We start from the raw sequence: 17412 nt of genomic DNA on the forward strand, positions 1-17412 counted from the left end.
AAGTACAAAGGCAAGTTTTGGAGATAGTGTGATGGTGCAACCGAGCTCAGAGAGTACACAGGACTTTGGATCATGATTGCAGAAAATAAAATGTTTGCCCTTGCCGCAGATACCACCCAGTTGCAGTTAATTGAATTTAATCTGTCTGAATTTGTCAAGCAGCATATTTGTTTGAGCCAATAAATTCAGGAATTTGGTTAACTAAAAAAGAAAAAATATATATATATATATATATTTGGATCCTCTCACTTTGAGTTATGCAATCTCCTCGCATTCCGACATATTCCGGGAGGAGGACTCCATTTGGACCGCTCTCTGCTCTAAATTAGTCCTGATGCCGAGTGAATTTCTAAAAACGCTCCAAGTAAACAAGGGTCTGAGGTATCAAAGCAGCATCAAAGCACCAGGCTGCTGCCATGGAGTCATTTCCTTACTGGCAGGGAAGATGTTTACAGCCCAACATGTACTAAAGACTCTGGGGCAACATTAAAATAAGAGAAGTCTTTTCACATTCTGCAGAGATTTTGGTTTTTTCATGTTTAGTTTTTCGTGTACATCTTCTGTCTGGTGTCTGTTTTTAAATGTGACCTTCAAGCATGCCTCCTTATGCAAAGCAATAACAGAAGAAGAACAAGTGCCTCTTTCTGTGAGATTCATACAAATGCAGAGCTCGCCGTGTTTAAGACCACACTCCACAAACTACTGGGATTAGACGAGAAAATCCAGCTTCGAATGCAAACACCACTGGACCAGATTCCCTCATTTGTCCCTTTCGAAAAGTCAAGAAGATCCGAGGTTAATCCTCTGCGCTGCTTTGTGAGTAAGCCAAAGAAAGGGGGAAAAAAAGGAATGAGGCCAGAAAGCTCGAGCAGGCACTTGAGATTAAGCCACTAACTATTGACATTGTGAGTGGCAGGTAAAGTCACCTCTGCTCAACAGCCTTTCTGCACCACCGGAGAGCAACACCTCCCCCTGGTGGTTCAGGAGGTGCACAACTACTTTGTCAATGGGATTCTTCTCCTTGACAAACTTGGTGATGCCCAAGGATGCCAGGCATTCTACATTTGTGTTCCCTCTTAATATTTAATTTGATGAGCTACAGCGACTTGGTTTCCACAGCAACTCTTCTCCTCTTCTTCTCAGAGTAAGACGGGATCTGCTAAAAACTGGAAAAGGTCAAAGCTGAGCACAGGAGGATTATTCTGAATCATGGAGAATGGGGGAACATCCGGCGTTGCATATCGAATTAACTCCCCACCCTGCCATCATCGCGGCAGCAGTTTCATCAAAGCACTGTAGCGGGATTGAGCTGAGCCCAGATGAGCAGTCAGTCAGGTTTCAGATGGGATGAGTACAAAGTTGGAAATATAGTAAAAGATTTAAAATAAATGAAAATTAAAACCTCACCAGTAGTACAACAGGATGAGAAATGTGGAAAGTGTTACACGAGATGTTAACCGACACAGAGCAGCAGGTCCACAGGACAGAGAGGAAGAGACAGAAACCAAATGAGGCCAGATGAAAGAGGGAACAAACTAAAGATTTATTGAAGGCAGCAGAAGATGCAAGAGACAAGAACAGAACTGCAAGGGGGGGAGGGAGGGGAGCGGGGCACATACAGAGACACTTCTGTGTGTTCAGATAGGTTTAATGTCTTTGTGTTACAAAAGTTTTTTTGTTGTTTTTACAGCTCCAAAGAGCTCAATAGGTCTGTATTGTTTTATCAAAATATACATGTTTTGAACGTAAAGTGGATATAATCCAAATGATTTTGTGGTACAAAAACACGAATATATACAACCATCGATCCCGCTTTCATACAATAACCCCATCCCGCCCCCATATAAAAAAAAGGAGAGAAAAATAAAAGCTTTAAACAGAAACTGAAAGGCATATAATCTACACTGTCAACATCACAGCTAGGACTGAGGATCAATTAAGGATCCCTTCTAAAGCGAGCGCTAGCCAAATTAGGTTCTTTGTAAAGTCAATCAAACAAAAGGGGTACAGTATACGGTGTTACCCAAAACTCATTTAGCTCTGTGACGTTCGTCCAAACTGTTCTGAGGAACAGAAACAAGGAAAATCAAAGCCTTGGTTTTTTTTTTTGTGGAATAACAGGAATGTGACAAAAAACCCTTTAAGAAATCACAACACTACAAAAACAGCAGGGATAGAAGATACTTTGGTCCTTAACAGCAATAACCGTTTGCAGCTACATGAAGCTTTGTTAAATCATGCATAACAATCTTTTACAAAAATAGAGAGAGCGTGTCTGTATCTGGTCCGAGACTAGTGGTCCAGGCTGTGATATCTGGTGCTTGAGGCACGCAGGAATGTGACGTTTTAAGACTTCAGCGTGACGGTGCCAACTTGGACCTATCATTGAGGAAAAGTGCACTAGAGAACCTGACTGTGGCGTAAGGGGACACAGACAGGGGATGGGTGAGGGTTGGCTCACCCTGTAATCCTGTTAATCCTGAATTTAAGAGAAATACACTGGGTTTGTAGACACAGTCCAAGACCGTTGTTGCTATCAATTTGACGAATGCCTCCCAGCTGCCCTCTCACAGGTACGGCTACCTGAATAGAATGGGATAAAGGCATCTATGCAGACAGGTAAGATCACACAGTTGAATTAGAGGTATACAACAAAATCAACTGACCAGGCCACTAAGTGTTTCAGCCTCTGATTTAAGACTCAAGCAGTCAAGGCACTGTGATAATGATCAAACCCAGCCACTACATGTAGGTTACCAGTTAAGCTTAGAAGTGATACACATGTAAATGCTAACATTTAAAAAGAAAGATAAATGAATATACGCGTCCACATACAAATGAACATAATATGGTTAAATGAGGCCCACGGCCACCCCCCCCCGGCCCTGCAGAGGACTGAATGGAGGTGAATGGGGGACTGCAGGACAGGAAGCCTGAATACCGCTGCACTCCTGCCACAATACACCTAATAGAGCTACGTCACCTAGCAAGGATATTAGGCATCTAACTGACTTACATTCATAGTTTCTACATATATATATGATGAGGCTATATGCATACAAATCCTTACATAAGAAGAAACAATGAATAAGCCACTTTCCCCAATTTTACAAATGCTGGTACACACCAAATAGGCATGGAGGAGAAAAAATAAAAAGGCATTTTGAGAACCACGATTTCGAAATGAAGCCAGAGCAATGCTTAAGGCAATCTGGTTGGGGCAAAGTAAGGCACAAGACCAATGTTATTCTTATTAGGACAACTTCAGATAGTGGTATGGTTCCCCCAAAAGAAAATATGTGGGTAGTTACGAGAAGATAAAACCAAAACGTAAAACTGGGAAATGAGTTGTAGGGTCTGTGAGCCAAAAACAAAATCCTCATCTCAACCCATTACCGACTGGCCGAACAGGTTCAAAGTGGCATTTCAAAAAGGCACACACACACACACAGATATATCGACACAACTATGGTAGTAGAAGGAATGCTGAAGTGTGTCTGATCCGATTCATCCACATAATCTGCGGTGGAGGGTCTTTTCTTTGTGATTTTAAGCAATGTGACCTAACGCGACAGTTCATCAGCTTCCTCGACTTTACCTCCCGATATACTTTCAGTATGTTTCAATGCAGAATGTTGCCCCGTTTCGTAGGATCTCACTTGGAACTTATTGGTGGAACAACTCGATTATTAGGTTTGGGCACCAGGGATCTGCTCGGAACTGGAGACAGTGCTTTTAATAAAAAACTGAATCTAATCAAAGTTTAGACACTTCTGTTGACACCACTTGATAAATCTTGCCTGAGCATTTAAATTTCTACATAATTATGGACAGAAGCTTTTTTAGCAAACAACTGAAGAGATGATTTCCATTATTGGGCGCAAATAATCTGGAATGTAACAATGGTGCCCGGCAAAATAATGTGATGTGTGGGAGTCGTGGGTCTGATTGAGCCAAATCTTGGTAAGAAATTGTCATTTTCAGCATTTTATGTTGCTAATTCTGAGGTTGCTCTCATCTCTTGTAGTGAAGGGCATTTTGAAAACACATTTTCAGGGGGAATGATGACTCCTCAAAATGTCTACATATTGTGAAACACACTGATGTAATAGCAAGCAGGTCTACCTCAAACACAAAATCCATGATGACTAATTTGTGTATGTCAGGAAGGATTATTCTTAATTAGCAATATTTTTATTCAAAATAATTTCAGTTTTTGGTGTCTTTTCTGTATGGTTTTTCTCTAAATATGAATATAATTGGAATTTAAGAACTGGAATCAATAAGCAGACTTGATCAAATCTGATGCCCAAACCTATTAACGATGTGGAATGACTAAGAATTGTGGTCTTGGGAGCAACGCTCTACACAGAAACACAGCCACAGATGTGTTATGGTTGCTATTTCCACTGAAGGCGAACTTGAGAGAAGCAGCGTTCAAGTGGCAGCAGATTTGGAGGGAGGAAGGGAAGGCACTCAGATGGTGGATTTGGAGAAGGACACTCGAAGGTGATGGTTCTCTCCAAGATCGTGGTTGTGGAACTCGATGAGGCACTCGATTGCCTCCTCGACTGAGCCCATCTGGATCAGGGCCATTTTGCGGTCTTTTCTGTTGAATAAAAGAAAACAATGTATTGTTTATGTGGGTTGCTTAACATTTGATGTGTTGTGGTTGAAAAACAAGAATTTCACTATGCTTAAGGACATAAATCAGGAAAATGGAGTGTAAATGGTTTGAGACTCACTGAAAGAACTTGAATGCTTTGACTGTCGCTCCTGAGCTGGCGAACAGTCTCCTGAGGTCATCCTCCACCACTGAAGGCCTAAAAGCAGTGGGAAAAAAACAAATATGAATTATTGATGTGGGTTTAAATTCCCTTTACTCATTTGAATTTGTGTTTCCGTACAGGTGTGTTTAAAACAAAAGCACAAGAGGCATGATTAAATCTAAAAATCCACCTCTAGAGTAGAATGTTTAGAAAATACTGTCGCAACTACTTAAACCAAAGCACTAAAAATAGAAGAAAAAAAAGAGAAGAGGCAAAAAGCTTAGAGCACAATGGCTAAGAGTGGGAGTGTAAATTAGGCTCCTGCTGCAGCACTCACGGTATGTTGGAGAGGTGGAGTGTTGCAGAGGGTGGGAAGATGTTGGAGTAATTTTTGGAGCCAGGCTTCTTGAAGCGATGCAGCGGTGAGTTGCTGTAGTCCTTTGTAAGGCCCTGTTCCTCGTGGCCCTCTCTGGGCAGCTGCACTGTGGTATGCTTTGACAACGTCACGCGCATGGCCCGGCCATGCAGCCGCTGGCCGTTCAGGTGGCTCATAGCTGACGACAGGAAAGACAATACTTTAACATAATCACAAACATACCAGGCAAAACGTTTTTCATTAGTTGCTAACACAGAAAACCTCTTTTAACAAGGAGTTTGTTAATCAAAATCTGTTTCCTTGGGGGGGGGGGGGGGGGGGATCTATTAATTTACTGAATAGCAAGAACTAGAGCCTAGAACCGTTGCAATATTTTTTACTATGCGTCTATAAATGGCCATTTTCACCGTTTCATATTGATATTCACATTTTGAAATAAATAAACTAGTATTAAGTTCTAATCTTTTGGTTTATTATCTCTACACGAGGATGGATATTTGTATTTGTTTAATATAAGCAGTTTGTAGAAAATGTCTATGTACAGGGTACATGTATCTGATCTCAATACATGTCTATGCAATATGGTGATCAAGTGGCCAATCAGCCTGGGAGGAGGTGTGTGCTCTCCGAGTGCCCTTCTAGTTATTAGTATTTTAACAGTCCGCTGGGGCTAATTGAATCAACTTAATCAAAACTCCATCCTTATCCTTTCTACATTCAGATTTTCTGAACACTTAGCGTACTCAGATATAGTAAAACTAATGAAACAAGTACATAATAAGAAACAGGGAACCAGCTGTTTATCAGAGAAGGACCTGTACTGTTTGCTCCGTTGAGACCCACTGAATAAAGACTGAGAACAATGCATGGTAGAACAAAAGACAAGATGAAAGAAGATGCCGGATCAAAGAGTAAATAGTGTGTTGCAGGTCTGGGGTGTAGCTACCTAGCTGGGCCTGTGTGCCATCGGACATCTGGATCAGAGCATTCTCCTTTTTATTGAACAGGATCTTCACCCTCATCACGTCGCCATACACACCTAGGGAGGAAGAGGAAGGTGTCACAATCCACGTGCAACAGATACCAACACAACCTGAACATATTGCCACACAACCACAGCAACAAAAACAATTTAAACCATCAAATCAGACTCATTCATAATACTGCTACTACATGAACAATGTATGATTGAAAAGTAATTGTCAGGCTAGTCACTAATTTCCTGGTCAATTCTGAGTGGAATTTCTACAACTAAACCTACACAACCCCCCTTAGATAACAATTACATGGATGCCATGTTAAGCCAACACGTCTGCTTTAGAAGGGGGAGTTAAAGATCTGAAGAGGGCTGGAAAAATAAATAAATCAAGGAGCGTTTCTGATCAGTTAAATCTATCTACACAAGAAAAAGTTGATTACTTGATTAACTTGAGGGCCTGATAGCGCGACGTGCAGGAATAAACTGAGCATGCACATACCTACATCAGAGTAACTGAGCCACACTGCAAAAGAGTAATATGGTGACATAGTCCGAGGAATATGTCAACTCACAAGCACTAGAGGAGCAGCAGCATTTCATCTTTCTTTGTACTGAATGACTCGAGGCAACCACAGAAAAAAAATATCTTGAAAACTAAATTAAATGAATTTTAATGGCCTAAAATTGGATGGTGCAATAAGTAAATAATTTGTTGACGTTCTTCCACTTCCGCAGGGCGATGCTTTAGAATTTAGAAAAGCGTTTTGCCTAATTTCTGGACAAAATCGTCCCTACGTTTCTATTTAGTGGAGCAATATGCAAATAGAAGGGTTGAGCTCTTTGAATATGAAAAACTGCCCGTGGAGAGTAAACAAGGGCTTTAAAAAAAAACAAATGAAATGCTGCAGCTTTGTGAGGGGTTCTCACCTTACTTCCCTTATACAAACCCACATCAACCAAAACCGGTCATCCAAACCCCCCAAAACAAACAGACACCCCCACCCTTCATAGCCCTGAAGCCTGATGACGAGCCATCAGTGGTAAAAAAAAATAAATAACAAAGCCAACAACATGAGACAAGACTTGCCCACCTTGCCAGGTAACAGTAGTAATAAAAAAAGGAGATGAAAGGATGATAACGTACCGAAAAGAATAAAGAGGCAGTGTGGCGTAACGCTCTTTAGAGACAGCAGGGGGAGCAGCGGGGCAGGGGGCCAAAGGGGGAGAGGGAACAGGGGACAGGGAAAAGAGACGGAGCGGAGTGGAGGACAGTGGAGTGGAGTCGGGACATGTCCGCAGGCCACAGGCAGCGAGGTCCACAGGAAGGCCACAGTACCATGGAGGAAGGAGAGGCATGAGGGACGAAGAGAATGAAGAGAGGACAAGAGGAGGAGGGGATTCAAACAGCATGAGAGGAGGAGGGAGAGAGTAGATGAGGTGGAGAAATGGAAGGTGGTGGAAGGACAGATGGTGGCAAAATCGGGGGGACCGCAGAGGTGCCAATGTTGTGTTTTTTGTTTTCAATTTGTGGTTGGTGTCCAAATTGGGGACAATGAATGAGGGAGCGAGATCGTTGGATGGATGGGAGGAGGAGTGGTCGTAGTATTAACAGGAGTGGCAGAGGGGAGGAGGAGGAGGAGGACAGAGGGAACAATTGGTCATGGGGCGTGCAGTCAGTTGGCAAGGGTTGAGGTGAGGGTGTTTTAAAACAAAAAAACAGAGGGAGAGGGGGACAGAGAAAGAAGAGAGAGAAAAAAGGAAGTAAAAACAAGGTCAGTATACACAAAGAAATGTAGTGCTTCAGACAGTAGAACTGGCTAAATTAAAATGCATTGTCACTATGGGAACACTAGAAGAAACAGAAGAGAAAAAAAGATTAACAATGAAATACAGAAAAAAGGCAGAGACAATATGTACTTTTAGATTACAGGCTTTTTAGTTTAAATCTTCCTAAATTACATTATATTGACATACAAATCTAAAAAAAACAATAGTTATCCCTAAAAGTCTAAATGTATAGGTGAAATGTATAGGTCTACTGTAATGACTATACTAAATGTAATGAGTGTGCCGACTACTTATACATTCTACATACTATACTAGAGAAATCCTACTTAATGAACGTGTGTGTCTACAAAATACAAGGAAAAAAAGTAATATTGTCTCTCCAACAACTCAGGAATGATTTCAACTAATGGACAAAAAAATGAAGATATGAAATGGTAAGTTCAAAAATAAAAAGGAAGTTAGTGTTTTGAATAAACTTTAAATTCACAGTGAGCAAAGTGGCAGGTCAGAAATGCAGCAGGTTTGGTCAAACACAGAGAGGATCCTGAAAGAGAAGAGGTTTTTGACTTGACGACCCCCCTTTCGTTAAAAAACTGTGGTCAGGGCAGTCGGACTAATCACATGGTAGTGGAGGTGGGACATGGGCGATGAAACACTGGTTTCTCTTGAACAAATGGATCCACGGCCAAGAATCATAGTGAAACAAAGGGCACTGCATTATTTTAATGTTTCTCTGCACAGCGCCGACGGAGGCAGGATGAAGAGCTGCTAAGCCAGGTTGAGTGTACTGACCTCAGGGTTCAGGTTGCTGACCAGCATGACATTGTGTCCCCCAGTGGCAGTGAGGCCTGATAGGCCGAGCCTGCTGGCAGCAGCAGCTGCGGCTGCCATGCCACCATGGCTCATACCCAGGGACGCCAGGGCACCGGGCATACCAGGCATTGACAGACCTATGGGAAACGGACCTATGAATTGATTGCACTTTAGATATTGTTTGGAGAAAGAATGTCGGCCTTACGGGGAAAAAAAAAAATAGTGTACTGACCCTGTTGGATGGCAAAGGTTGGGGGGAAGGCATGAGCACCACCATAAGGAGAGGCCGAGATTAATCCTGGAGCAGCTTGAACAAGAGGAAACATGATAAGTAAGAGAACAAGCTTTTCTATTGAATGTGTACTTAATGACCAAATTCACAGGCAACTGAATTATTTGTACATGAGTTTATGGACAATAACCACAAACAAAAACTTTCGGAAATCACATCCAATCTCACCAAATGCAGCGGCGGCCATGGTCTGGTGATCAAGAGATTGCTGTGAATCTGCAGTTGGGAGGTCTGGTCGAGTGTAGTCCCTGCTCTTATCATTGTTGTACTTGACATTGAGGCTGGTCAGCTTGGAGAAGCTAATTCTCAAGGTACAGCAGGCGTTGTAGATGTTCTGTCCATCCAGAGACTGAGGCAGAGATAGTAACATTAGGATTATGTTAACATAAGGCGTTTTACATTTGTAACTACCTACAGTTTCTTGTGTTAATAAACACATACTGCAGCAGTTTGCTTTAGTCTGGTTCATTTTGCATAACCAGTTTTCATTCTACTAAATACGGCAAAGCACGCAATGACATCACGGTAACAACCTCAGGCCGAAACATCCTGACACAAGTTGTCTTACCAGTTTAGAATGCTGAGCTGTCATGCCATCGGCGTACTGGATCAGAGCCTGGAACTGGTTGTTCTTAGTGAAAGTGATGATCTTCAGCACTGTTCCGAACTTGGAGAAAATCTGGGGAGGAGATAGGGCCTATTAGGAATGTCATTTTAACACACTTATGACAGCTATACTTAAGGATTAGGGAGGGAGGTTTGCATAGTTTTTAAAACAAGAGTTACATTATTACCACTGCACTTAACTATGGTGCACCTGGGAGGCACAAGCTCTATTTCTCAGTAACATAATGATGACAGGAGAAAGGAGGCAAATGCAAAAACAGTGAAATATCAAAATATATTTTTAGTAGGTGAGTGGGTGGAAGGCTTCAGCTTAGGCCAAGTTAGAATTAGGACTTTACACCACTTAGTAATACATTTTAAGACCCACTTTAAAACAACTAAAATAGAACAACAAAATGTCAATTAAATTGAGCATGATATAACGTAACTTTTCAGAGACCTTCGGGCAAAATAAGCTTTTTTTTTTTATACATGTACATATTTGTAAAAATGTATATATTGTCTGAATATCTGTTGCTGCTTGTCCTGGAATGAGAGATGTGGTGGTGAAGTTATGTTTCTCAAACTCAAAATGGAATTCTTTTCAAATTTTAAATTGCAATGTCAAAACAAAAATAACATTTTCCAGTAACTACAGTTATGGCAGTTTTGGCAACCACGCTAGATTTTTTTCTATGTCTATACAGTAATAAAACTGCCTGTACCTGGTGTAGGACATCCAGCGTGACGGGGTAGAAGAGGTTTTCCACTATGACTCTGAGAACAGGGCTTTGACCCCCTGCTCCTCCCATGGCTGCTGCATCTGTGGCAATGGCCATGCCTCCCATCCCACCACCGTGCAGAGCATTGACTGCCTGCAGAGCTGCCTGCGCACGCTAAGGGGGAAAAGCAAAAGGAATTCCTTAACAACAATGGAGATATGTAACAGTTAACTACGGTAATTATTAGCACAGATATTTTGTCCACATTGCAAAATAACTGGCAAAATGTCACCTTGCACCGTTTAGAGCATTTATAAAGATCAAAGCAGACATATACACCCTTTAACTTATTGACTAAACTAATTTAAGCCTCGAGTCAAAACAGCCAATATGCAAACCATGTGTGACAGGCAGCCCTTACCACTTGGTTGGGAGAGTTGTCCGTCTTGAGCTCCTTATGGGTAGAGTATTGCATGTAGATGGGGTGGTTTCTGATGACGGGAGTGACAGAGGAGTAGTAGCTCACCATCGTCTGTGCACACTCTTCGCTGTTCAGTTCCAAGAATGCCTGCAGGGAAGGACCACAGACACAAATTCAATCTATTGCTCCCAACACATACAATAAGATAGCACCCTGCAGCAATGTTCAGGGAGCATTCTTGATTTTGCACATCTGCCGTAAAGCGCTCTAATTAACTGCAATGTTTGTCTCCTTTTAGCCAAATTTGATGAGATCTCTTGGGTTTGACATAGAACTGAGTAAAATAACACAAAACTAAATGAAGAAGGGATAAACCGTCTTCCTCCGGGATATCTCTACAAGACCAATTGTCTCTCTTCCCACTAAACCACAAGGATGTAGCAGAAGGGTAATTGTCATTTTTAGGTCAGGACCAATGGATAGAAAACCGATCCCTTGCCCCAGACATAAAAAAAAAAACGAGTGCAAACCATACAGGTTTGGTGAGCAGACCTGTCTCTCTCTCTCTCCTTACCTGGTTCTTCCCTTTCAGCATCAGCAGATTGGTGACCTTCCCAAAGGGCAATCCCAGGCCAATAACCTCGGCCTCGTTTATGTCATTGGGAAGCTTGCGTACGTGGACCACACGTGACGGAACACCAGGGCTGCGGACGTCACCTTTGAATTTTTTGCTGTCGTTGCCATTGGCTGCAAGAGAAAACAAGAGGCAGATACAATCAGGAAGAGAACAGAAGGCTCTGGTTCCTCTTGAATAATGGATTGATCGTCATGGCAACACAAACACAGACACACCATGCAATTCAGGAAAAAAAGGGATTCACCCTTCCCTGGCAACCCCCCCTTACCTGCGTTCATGATATAGGGTCCGTTGGATATGCAGGAAGAAAAGAGTTCGTCGGATCCCCTCTGCAGAAGGAGAGAAAACAATGGTTTACTTCAGAGCATTCAACAATGAGGGCACAGCTTGACAGGTGGAGAGTACAGCGCTCCTATTACTGAGCCATTGTGTGATAAAGGAGGAAGTAATCTGATAACCAAAAGAGGATCTAGCAAACGCGCTTGAGAAAAAACTCCACCTTGCTCACCATGAGGAATTCAGTCGCCCCCCTTGTCAGCAGGGATATTTCACCTCCCCCATCTCATTCAGTACAGTACACGCTAATTACAGACACATCATATCTTACTCTGCTGACAAAATATGATAATTTGGCACCTTAGTCTCGAGGAACAGCTACTATTCAGCTTCGGGCACACGAGTCGACAGCTGTCAGTCATTAAAACTCATCTTCTCAATTCAGTAATAGGAAGGGCAATAACAAACTGAAGCCCTCTGGATGGGAAAACAAGACAGAGATACTCCCGGCTCACACTAGCTCAGTGTCTGCTGAATGAACCCCGTCCAGCTTCTCTCTCACTCTCTTCAGTAGATATAAAATGCGGTTTCACGGCTGTTCTCGTCATCGTGTGTGTTTGTGGTTGTGTGAGATGAAGTATTGCAGTCACAAGAAGTGGCTCAGCAGCCTAAGCTCTACAGCACTCTACAATGATGGTCCTGTTCAGGCTGAGACTAGGGGCATTGTTACGCGGCAGCACACACACATATGGAGCCCCGAGGACTCTCTGGGAGTTGAAGGGCCCTGCAGTGTTTTAACTACAACCAGTCATACAGGTTTGTGAGTATTCTTCTCCACCTAGTGAATCCTGGCCTTTAAATATGCACGGCTGTGGTGGGGTTTCCAGTCAGGCAACAAAGTCTACTCACAAAAGGCAGGAATGAAGTAATCCGAGAGAGGGGAAAGAGGTGGGTGTGGGGTACTGAGATAGTTGCTATGAGAATGCAGCACTGTAAGCAGTAGTATAAACTACCCTTTGACTTCCAGATGGTTTGGCTGACTCTGCTGCCTCTCGCACTGAGGCCCACGCAAAAGGGTCTGCTGTCGTAACTCATGAACTTAAAAGCACAGAGAGACATTCCAATGGGTTTCTGCTGGTTTTTTTAGATTTGGAAATTCTATAAAATATTGGCAAATTAAATGCATCCATGTAATACAATCACTGAGCTAGAATTACTATGATCCAGACAGACTGCACTGTCTCTACAAGGCAAGACAATTATAGATTAGAAAGCGATGGGTGCAACTAGACGAAGCTTGTCTCAACAGGAATATTAAGTCAACATACTGTTAAGATCTCTCATCTAATAATAGTAGGTGTAGCTCAGGGTGGTGTGCTCTATTTGGTGGGAAGAAATATAAAAACAATATTTGCGCTTGACAAATGGACGAGGAGCAGATCCGAGCCATGAGAAATGAAGGACGTGGCTCCAGCATGACTCAATGGACATGGGCAGGCGGCGTAACATTATCAGTCAGCAGACCAACTCCTAACAGGAAGAACAGTGAGATCAGACCAGCTTCCAGGGTTTTTTCCTTCACATCCTCCTGGAGACTGGTAGTTACTGTTCTGGTTGAGACTCTCTCTCCCTCTCTCTCCCCCCTACTTCCTCAGTCTAATAATAACCACAGAGCTGAGGCAGCCTACAGTACAAAGCAGAAGAATCGAGTCACACACAGAACATCAGGCTGCGTTGCATCCGACTGAAGAATATATCTACGGGTTTTTGAGGGTTGAGTGGTTGATGTTGCAGAGCAGCACAAAGGAAAAAGTTACCAAGTCAAAGGAAGAAAGAAAGAACTAATACATGGTTTGTTAGCAGACTTCAAAACTGTGCCAAACCCATTTCAACACCAACCCACTAAATGTACATCGACGTGGTTTTATCCTTTGTTTGCGCAGAGCACTGACAGTATAATAGTAACCTTCAGGGGGTGATGACACATTGCTGGCACACAGGCTGAAACTGGAGCAACTTCCTTTTGCTGACAATGGAGATGCCTTGAACTTAAAAAGATCTCACATTTAACACATTTCCTTTGTTTCATTTTAAAGTTTAAATATCCATAAGAGGATATATTTGTGGTTTTAGTTTCAAGGTTCCAGATGTGACATCACAATGTTAAGGAAGTGTTGAAGATTCATCACTTCCTACAATATGCAGGACCCTTAAAAGGGAAAAAAGACCTGGGGCGATTTCCTTGATCCATACACTTGAGTTTCATTGCATCAAAGAGAAAAACAACTTTGGATCCAGCACAGAAACTAAACCTGAGATGATTCTTTTGTGCTTAAGACTGCAAGCAACATTATTTTGCCCCTGCAGGGTTGTTGGTGGGAGGTTCTCTCTCCAGAAAAGCACAAAGGAGGCAAGCACAGGTAGAGACATGTTTGTTCAGTGTGATCAGCCTTTAGTCGGTGGAGGGGGTAGGGAGCTGTGCCTCACCAGGGGGCTGGAGGGGAAGATTGGAATGTGACCGCGGAATGCCAGACGCTCTGCCCAGACGGAATAATTACAGATTCCAGCGTGGCAGAGCTCCATAACTCTGCATCATCTTTACCGCAGCACATCAAATCCATAAAAACAGGAGAAGTTTAAGAAAAAGGAAAACACCAGGAGTGAAAATCCCAACCCTTGATCGGCACCCGTGACACGGTGCTTTGTTGATCATGTTGAAAAACAGACCAGACTCAAATGAATAGAGGGGGTGGGGTGTGTCCCTCTTACGGGTGTATGTATTAGAGGGCTTGTTTAAACAGTGTGAAGACCTTTGCCCAGGAGGATGGTTGCGGCTTTAAGTCAAGATCAATTACCCCTCCTGCGCATAGCTGCCATAGGCCCTGTTACCAAGGATTTTATACATCGGGTATGCATGTTAACAGCCATCGGTGACAAAACACATGTTTTCCTTCTCCAACAAGTTTGCACACATACACAAACATCGCTATTTCAGTTACATAAGCTGCACTGAATGAACATTGGACAAGACTTTGCTGCCGATTTGTTTGACTCATGCTGGTGGAGGGGTCTTGTGACAGAAACAAGAGAGGATAACTATCAAGCACTCTGACCAAATTCAGTTGCTGTCTCAACATTCCTGTAAGGCTGACTGGCCTATTAAAGAACACAGAAAGTAAACAGGAAGTTTCATTTCCCCCCCCAGCAATCACATAGCCCAACAGAAACAGGGAAGGAAAACATAAAGCCCCACCTCAGGTAATCTATTTCAATTCAATTATCGAAAAGTGAATTTTCACAGACCTCCAAGTTGTCACCGTCTCGGGCTGCTGACCATTCGGCTGAATTTCATAAATTTTTAAAAAGGTGAGCCAGTACGCAGCTACAAACTCATTACACGTTGAGTAATGGCTTTACACAGCACTTCTGTAATTATAGGGGAAGCTCTTGCAAACTCAATGCGTCTCACCTCCCCAACGTTGACTCTATTCCTTTCCATTTCCACTCAGACTTGTTAATTCTAAAAAAAGCTTTGTTTCTTATATATATATATTTTATTTAACTGTAACGGGACACATCTGTAAAATCTATTAAAATCCATGTAAATATAAGACTAATCTGAACCCAGAGTCTAAACACAGCAATATAAACCACAAAACAGAGGCCACTCTTCAGCTCGTAAACTTTAAACTGCTCTAACAGTACAACTATTGGATGTACTTTGCAAAAAAAGTGCAGAAAAATGTTAAATCCTAGTATTAGTTGTGTACTATAACAAATTAAATGAGGGAATGCAACAACAAACAAAAGATGATTGAATATTGCCTACCTTTGTGCCAACTGATATGTCATGGACACTCCTGTGGAGAAAGAGAAAAATGTTCTCGATTAGACAGGAAATTAAAACAATAATAAGTCACGCGACACTGACTTGGAGAATTATAAACTCTGGTAACACACAACCACAGAAAAACAAAAAAGTAACACTGGTCAATCAAACAAACAAACAGGAAATCGACCCCCTCGTCGAGATAGGAGAACCTGTAATGAATAATCAAAATACTTACTCGATTTCAGGGACGTAGCCGGATCCCAGAGGGTACAAGTCAGCGTCTAGGCGGCTGAGGACGACACGAAATACAAAGTGTGAAACTTCACATTCAGTTGCACGAACATCGACGAGATGAATTTGGTCGGATCGCCGGATTCGAACTCAAACTCGAGCTTTGCCTCGAGTTGAATTTTTTTCGCTCGAGTACTGTGACGATTACTGTCAGATTCAGGTGGAGAGCACGCTTGAAAGCCAACAACGGGCTATTGTGGATCCTAGTCCCGGTTTTTTTAAGGAGTCTACCGACTGAATCAGCGTGAACTGTTCGGGCCAGACATCTTCAACATGGCCCTGGAGCTCCGCAGACAAATGAATGCGGAAATGAGACACGTTGCTTTAGCTAGTTCCCGTGTAACCAACTTACCGAGGGGCAGTTCGCCAAAATAAGCCATTGTTTATAAAAAAAAGTCTGCGCCAGCTCACGACACGATGCTAATACACACGTTAGATGTAAAACTATAAAGTTAAATCCACGTTTAACTTCTCAACTCTCTAGAAAAAGGGTGACGCTCACACAAAAGCGACGCAGATGCGGAAAATTTAGGTTTGGCTAGCGGCTGGTTAGCCAGTTAGCTCGCGCCCCCGCTAACTGTTGCATGTTTGCGTGGAGGAGAAAAAAAACAGTTTCGAGTAAACTTTCCCGGTTAAACTCTCGACCCGAGCGGCCATGAGGAGCCGGGACGAGCCGACGAGACCCGCGGGCGCGTGGCGGAGTGGCCGCGGGGCCGGCTCGCGTTGAAAAGCGGAGAGTAAAGTGTGGTTCTTTCGCACTTACCCGTCCATTGCACAAGAAACAAACTGCAGGTCTGAGGAGAAGACAGGGCGGCGCACTTGCTTGATTTTCTTACAAAATGGCTGAACGCGCGGGGGCGAGCGCCGATTGGCCCAGGCGCCCCCGAGAGGCCGAAAGGGGGCGGGGGCCGGCCTCGGCGGCGACACGCCATTGGACAAGACGGCCGTCATTCGCGCGGGGGGAAAAAAAAGGAGGCCGCGGCAAATGTCCAGCACATCACAACAGAGGTGAGTTTTTTTGATACGTGATGGGAGATTCACTTTGGATTCACACGGTAAAACCACAACAAGCACGTGTGTTTAGGTAAATACACGTTTAGTTGGGCTGTTTATAAACTTAGCTTAGCGTCAAACAAGGTAGAGTAACACAATGAATCCTCCTGTGCTCAGTTTGTGTTCTCACATCAACATCCTCTGTTGGCCACTAACATCTGATAACATCAACTGGTGGCAGCCATTAAAGGGATAGTTCAGTGATAATCTGAAAATTCACTCAATTATCTGCTCACCACTGTGCCGATGGAGGTGGTGGGTGAGGTGTTTGAGTCCACAAAACACTTCTGGAGTTTCAGGGGTAAACAGCGTTGCGGCCAAATCCAATACAATTGAAGTAAATGGCGACCACTTCTTCAAATGTAGAAAGAACAACAGATAAAAAACATAAAAGGCCTCCACACTGCTCCTGGGGTGTCGTCCATGTGTCCGTAAGCAACAAACATTCAGATTCGACTCAAAACAGTGTCTTTTACACCATGTTTTCAGCCTAATTGTCCACTGGTCCCCAGATACTTCAATTTGTACTCATTTGCAATGATTGTTGTCATTATCTG

At 43.0% G+C, this 17412-nt stretch overlaps 1 protein-coding gene across 4 annotated transcripts; it reads right to left on the reverse strand.

Moving 5' to 3' along the window:
- Nucleotides 1-1524: 1524 nt before the first annotated feature.
- ptbp1a (polypyrimidine tract binding protein 1a) lies at nucleotides 1525-16660 on the reverse strand. Of its 4 annotated transcripts, none has more exons than XM_034575741.1 (16): nucleotides 16566-16659; nucleotides 15747-15800; nucleotides 15509-15539; nucleotides 11672-11732; nucleotides 11341-11513; nucleotides 10767-10913; nucleotides 10349-10519; nucleotides 9586-9696; nucleotides 9186-9366; nucleotides 8958-9032; nucleotides 8705-8877; nucleotides 7269-7302; nucleotides 6092-6184; nucleotides 5107-5323; nucleotides 4746-4823; nucleotides 1525-4609 (listed from the first exon to the last, which is right to left on the reverse strand). In XM_034575741.1, exons 1-16 carry the CDS (start codon nucleotides 16571-16573, stop codon nucleotides 4477-4479), a joined length of 1740 nt encoding a protein of 579 aa, XP_034431632.1. In that variant the 5' UTR covers nucleotides 16574-16659; the 3' UTR covers nucleotides 1525-4476. The 4 variants fall into 4 exon arrangements, with proteins under 4 accessions (XP_034431632.1, XP_034431635.1, XP_034431636.1 ...); XM_034575744.1 differs by having other exon boundaries at nucleotides 1628-4609; nucleotides 8705-8862; nucleotides 16566-16660; XM_034575745.1 differs by having other exon boundaries at nucleotides 4247-4609; nucleotides 8705-8862; nucleotides 8958-9023; nucleotides 16566-16660.
- Nucleotides 16661-17412: the final 752 nt, after the last annotated feature.

The sequence above is a fragment of the Hippoglossus hippoglossus genome, chromosome 22 (genome assembly GCF_009819705.1).
Source record: "Hippoglossus hippoglossus isolate fHipHip1 chromosome 22, fHipHip1.pri, whole genome shotgun sequence".
NCBI classification, from domain to species: Eukaryota; Metazoa; Chordata; class Actinopteri; order Pleuronectiformes; family Pleuronectidae; genus Hippoglossus; species Hippoglossus hippoglossus.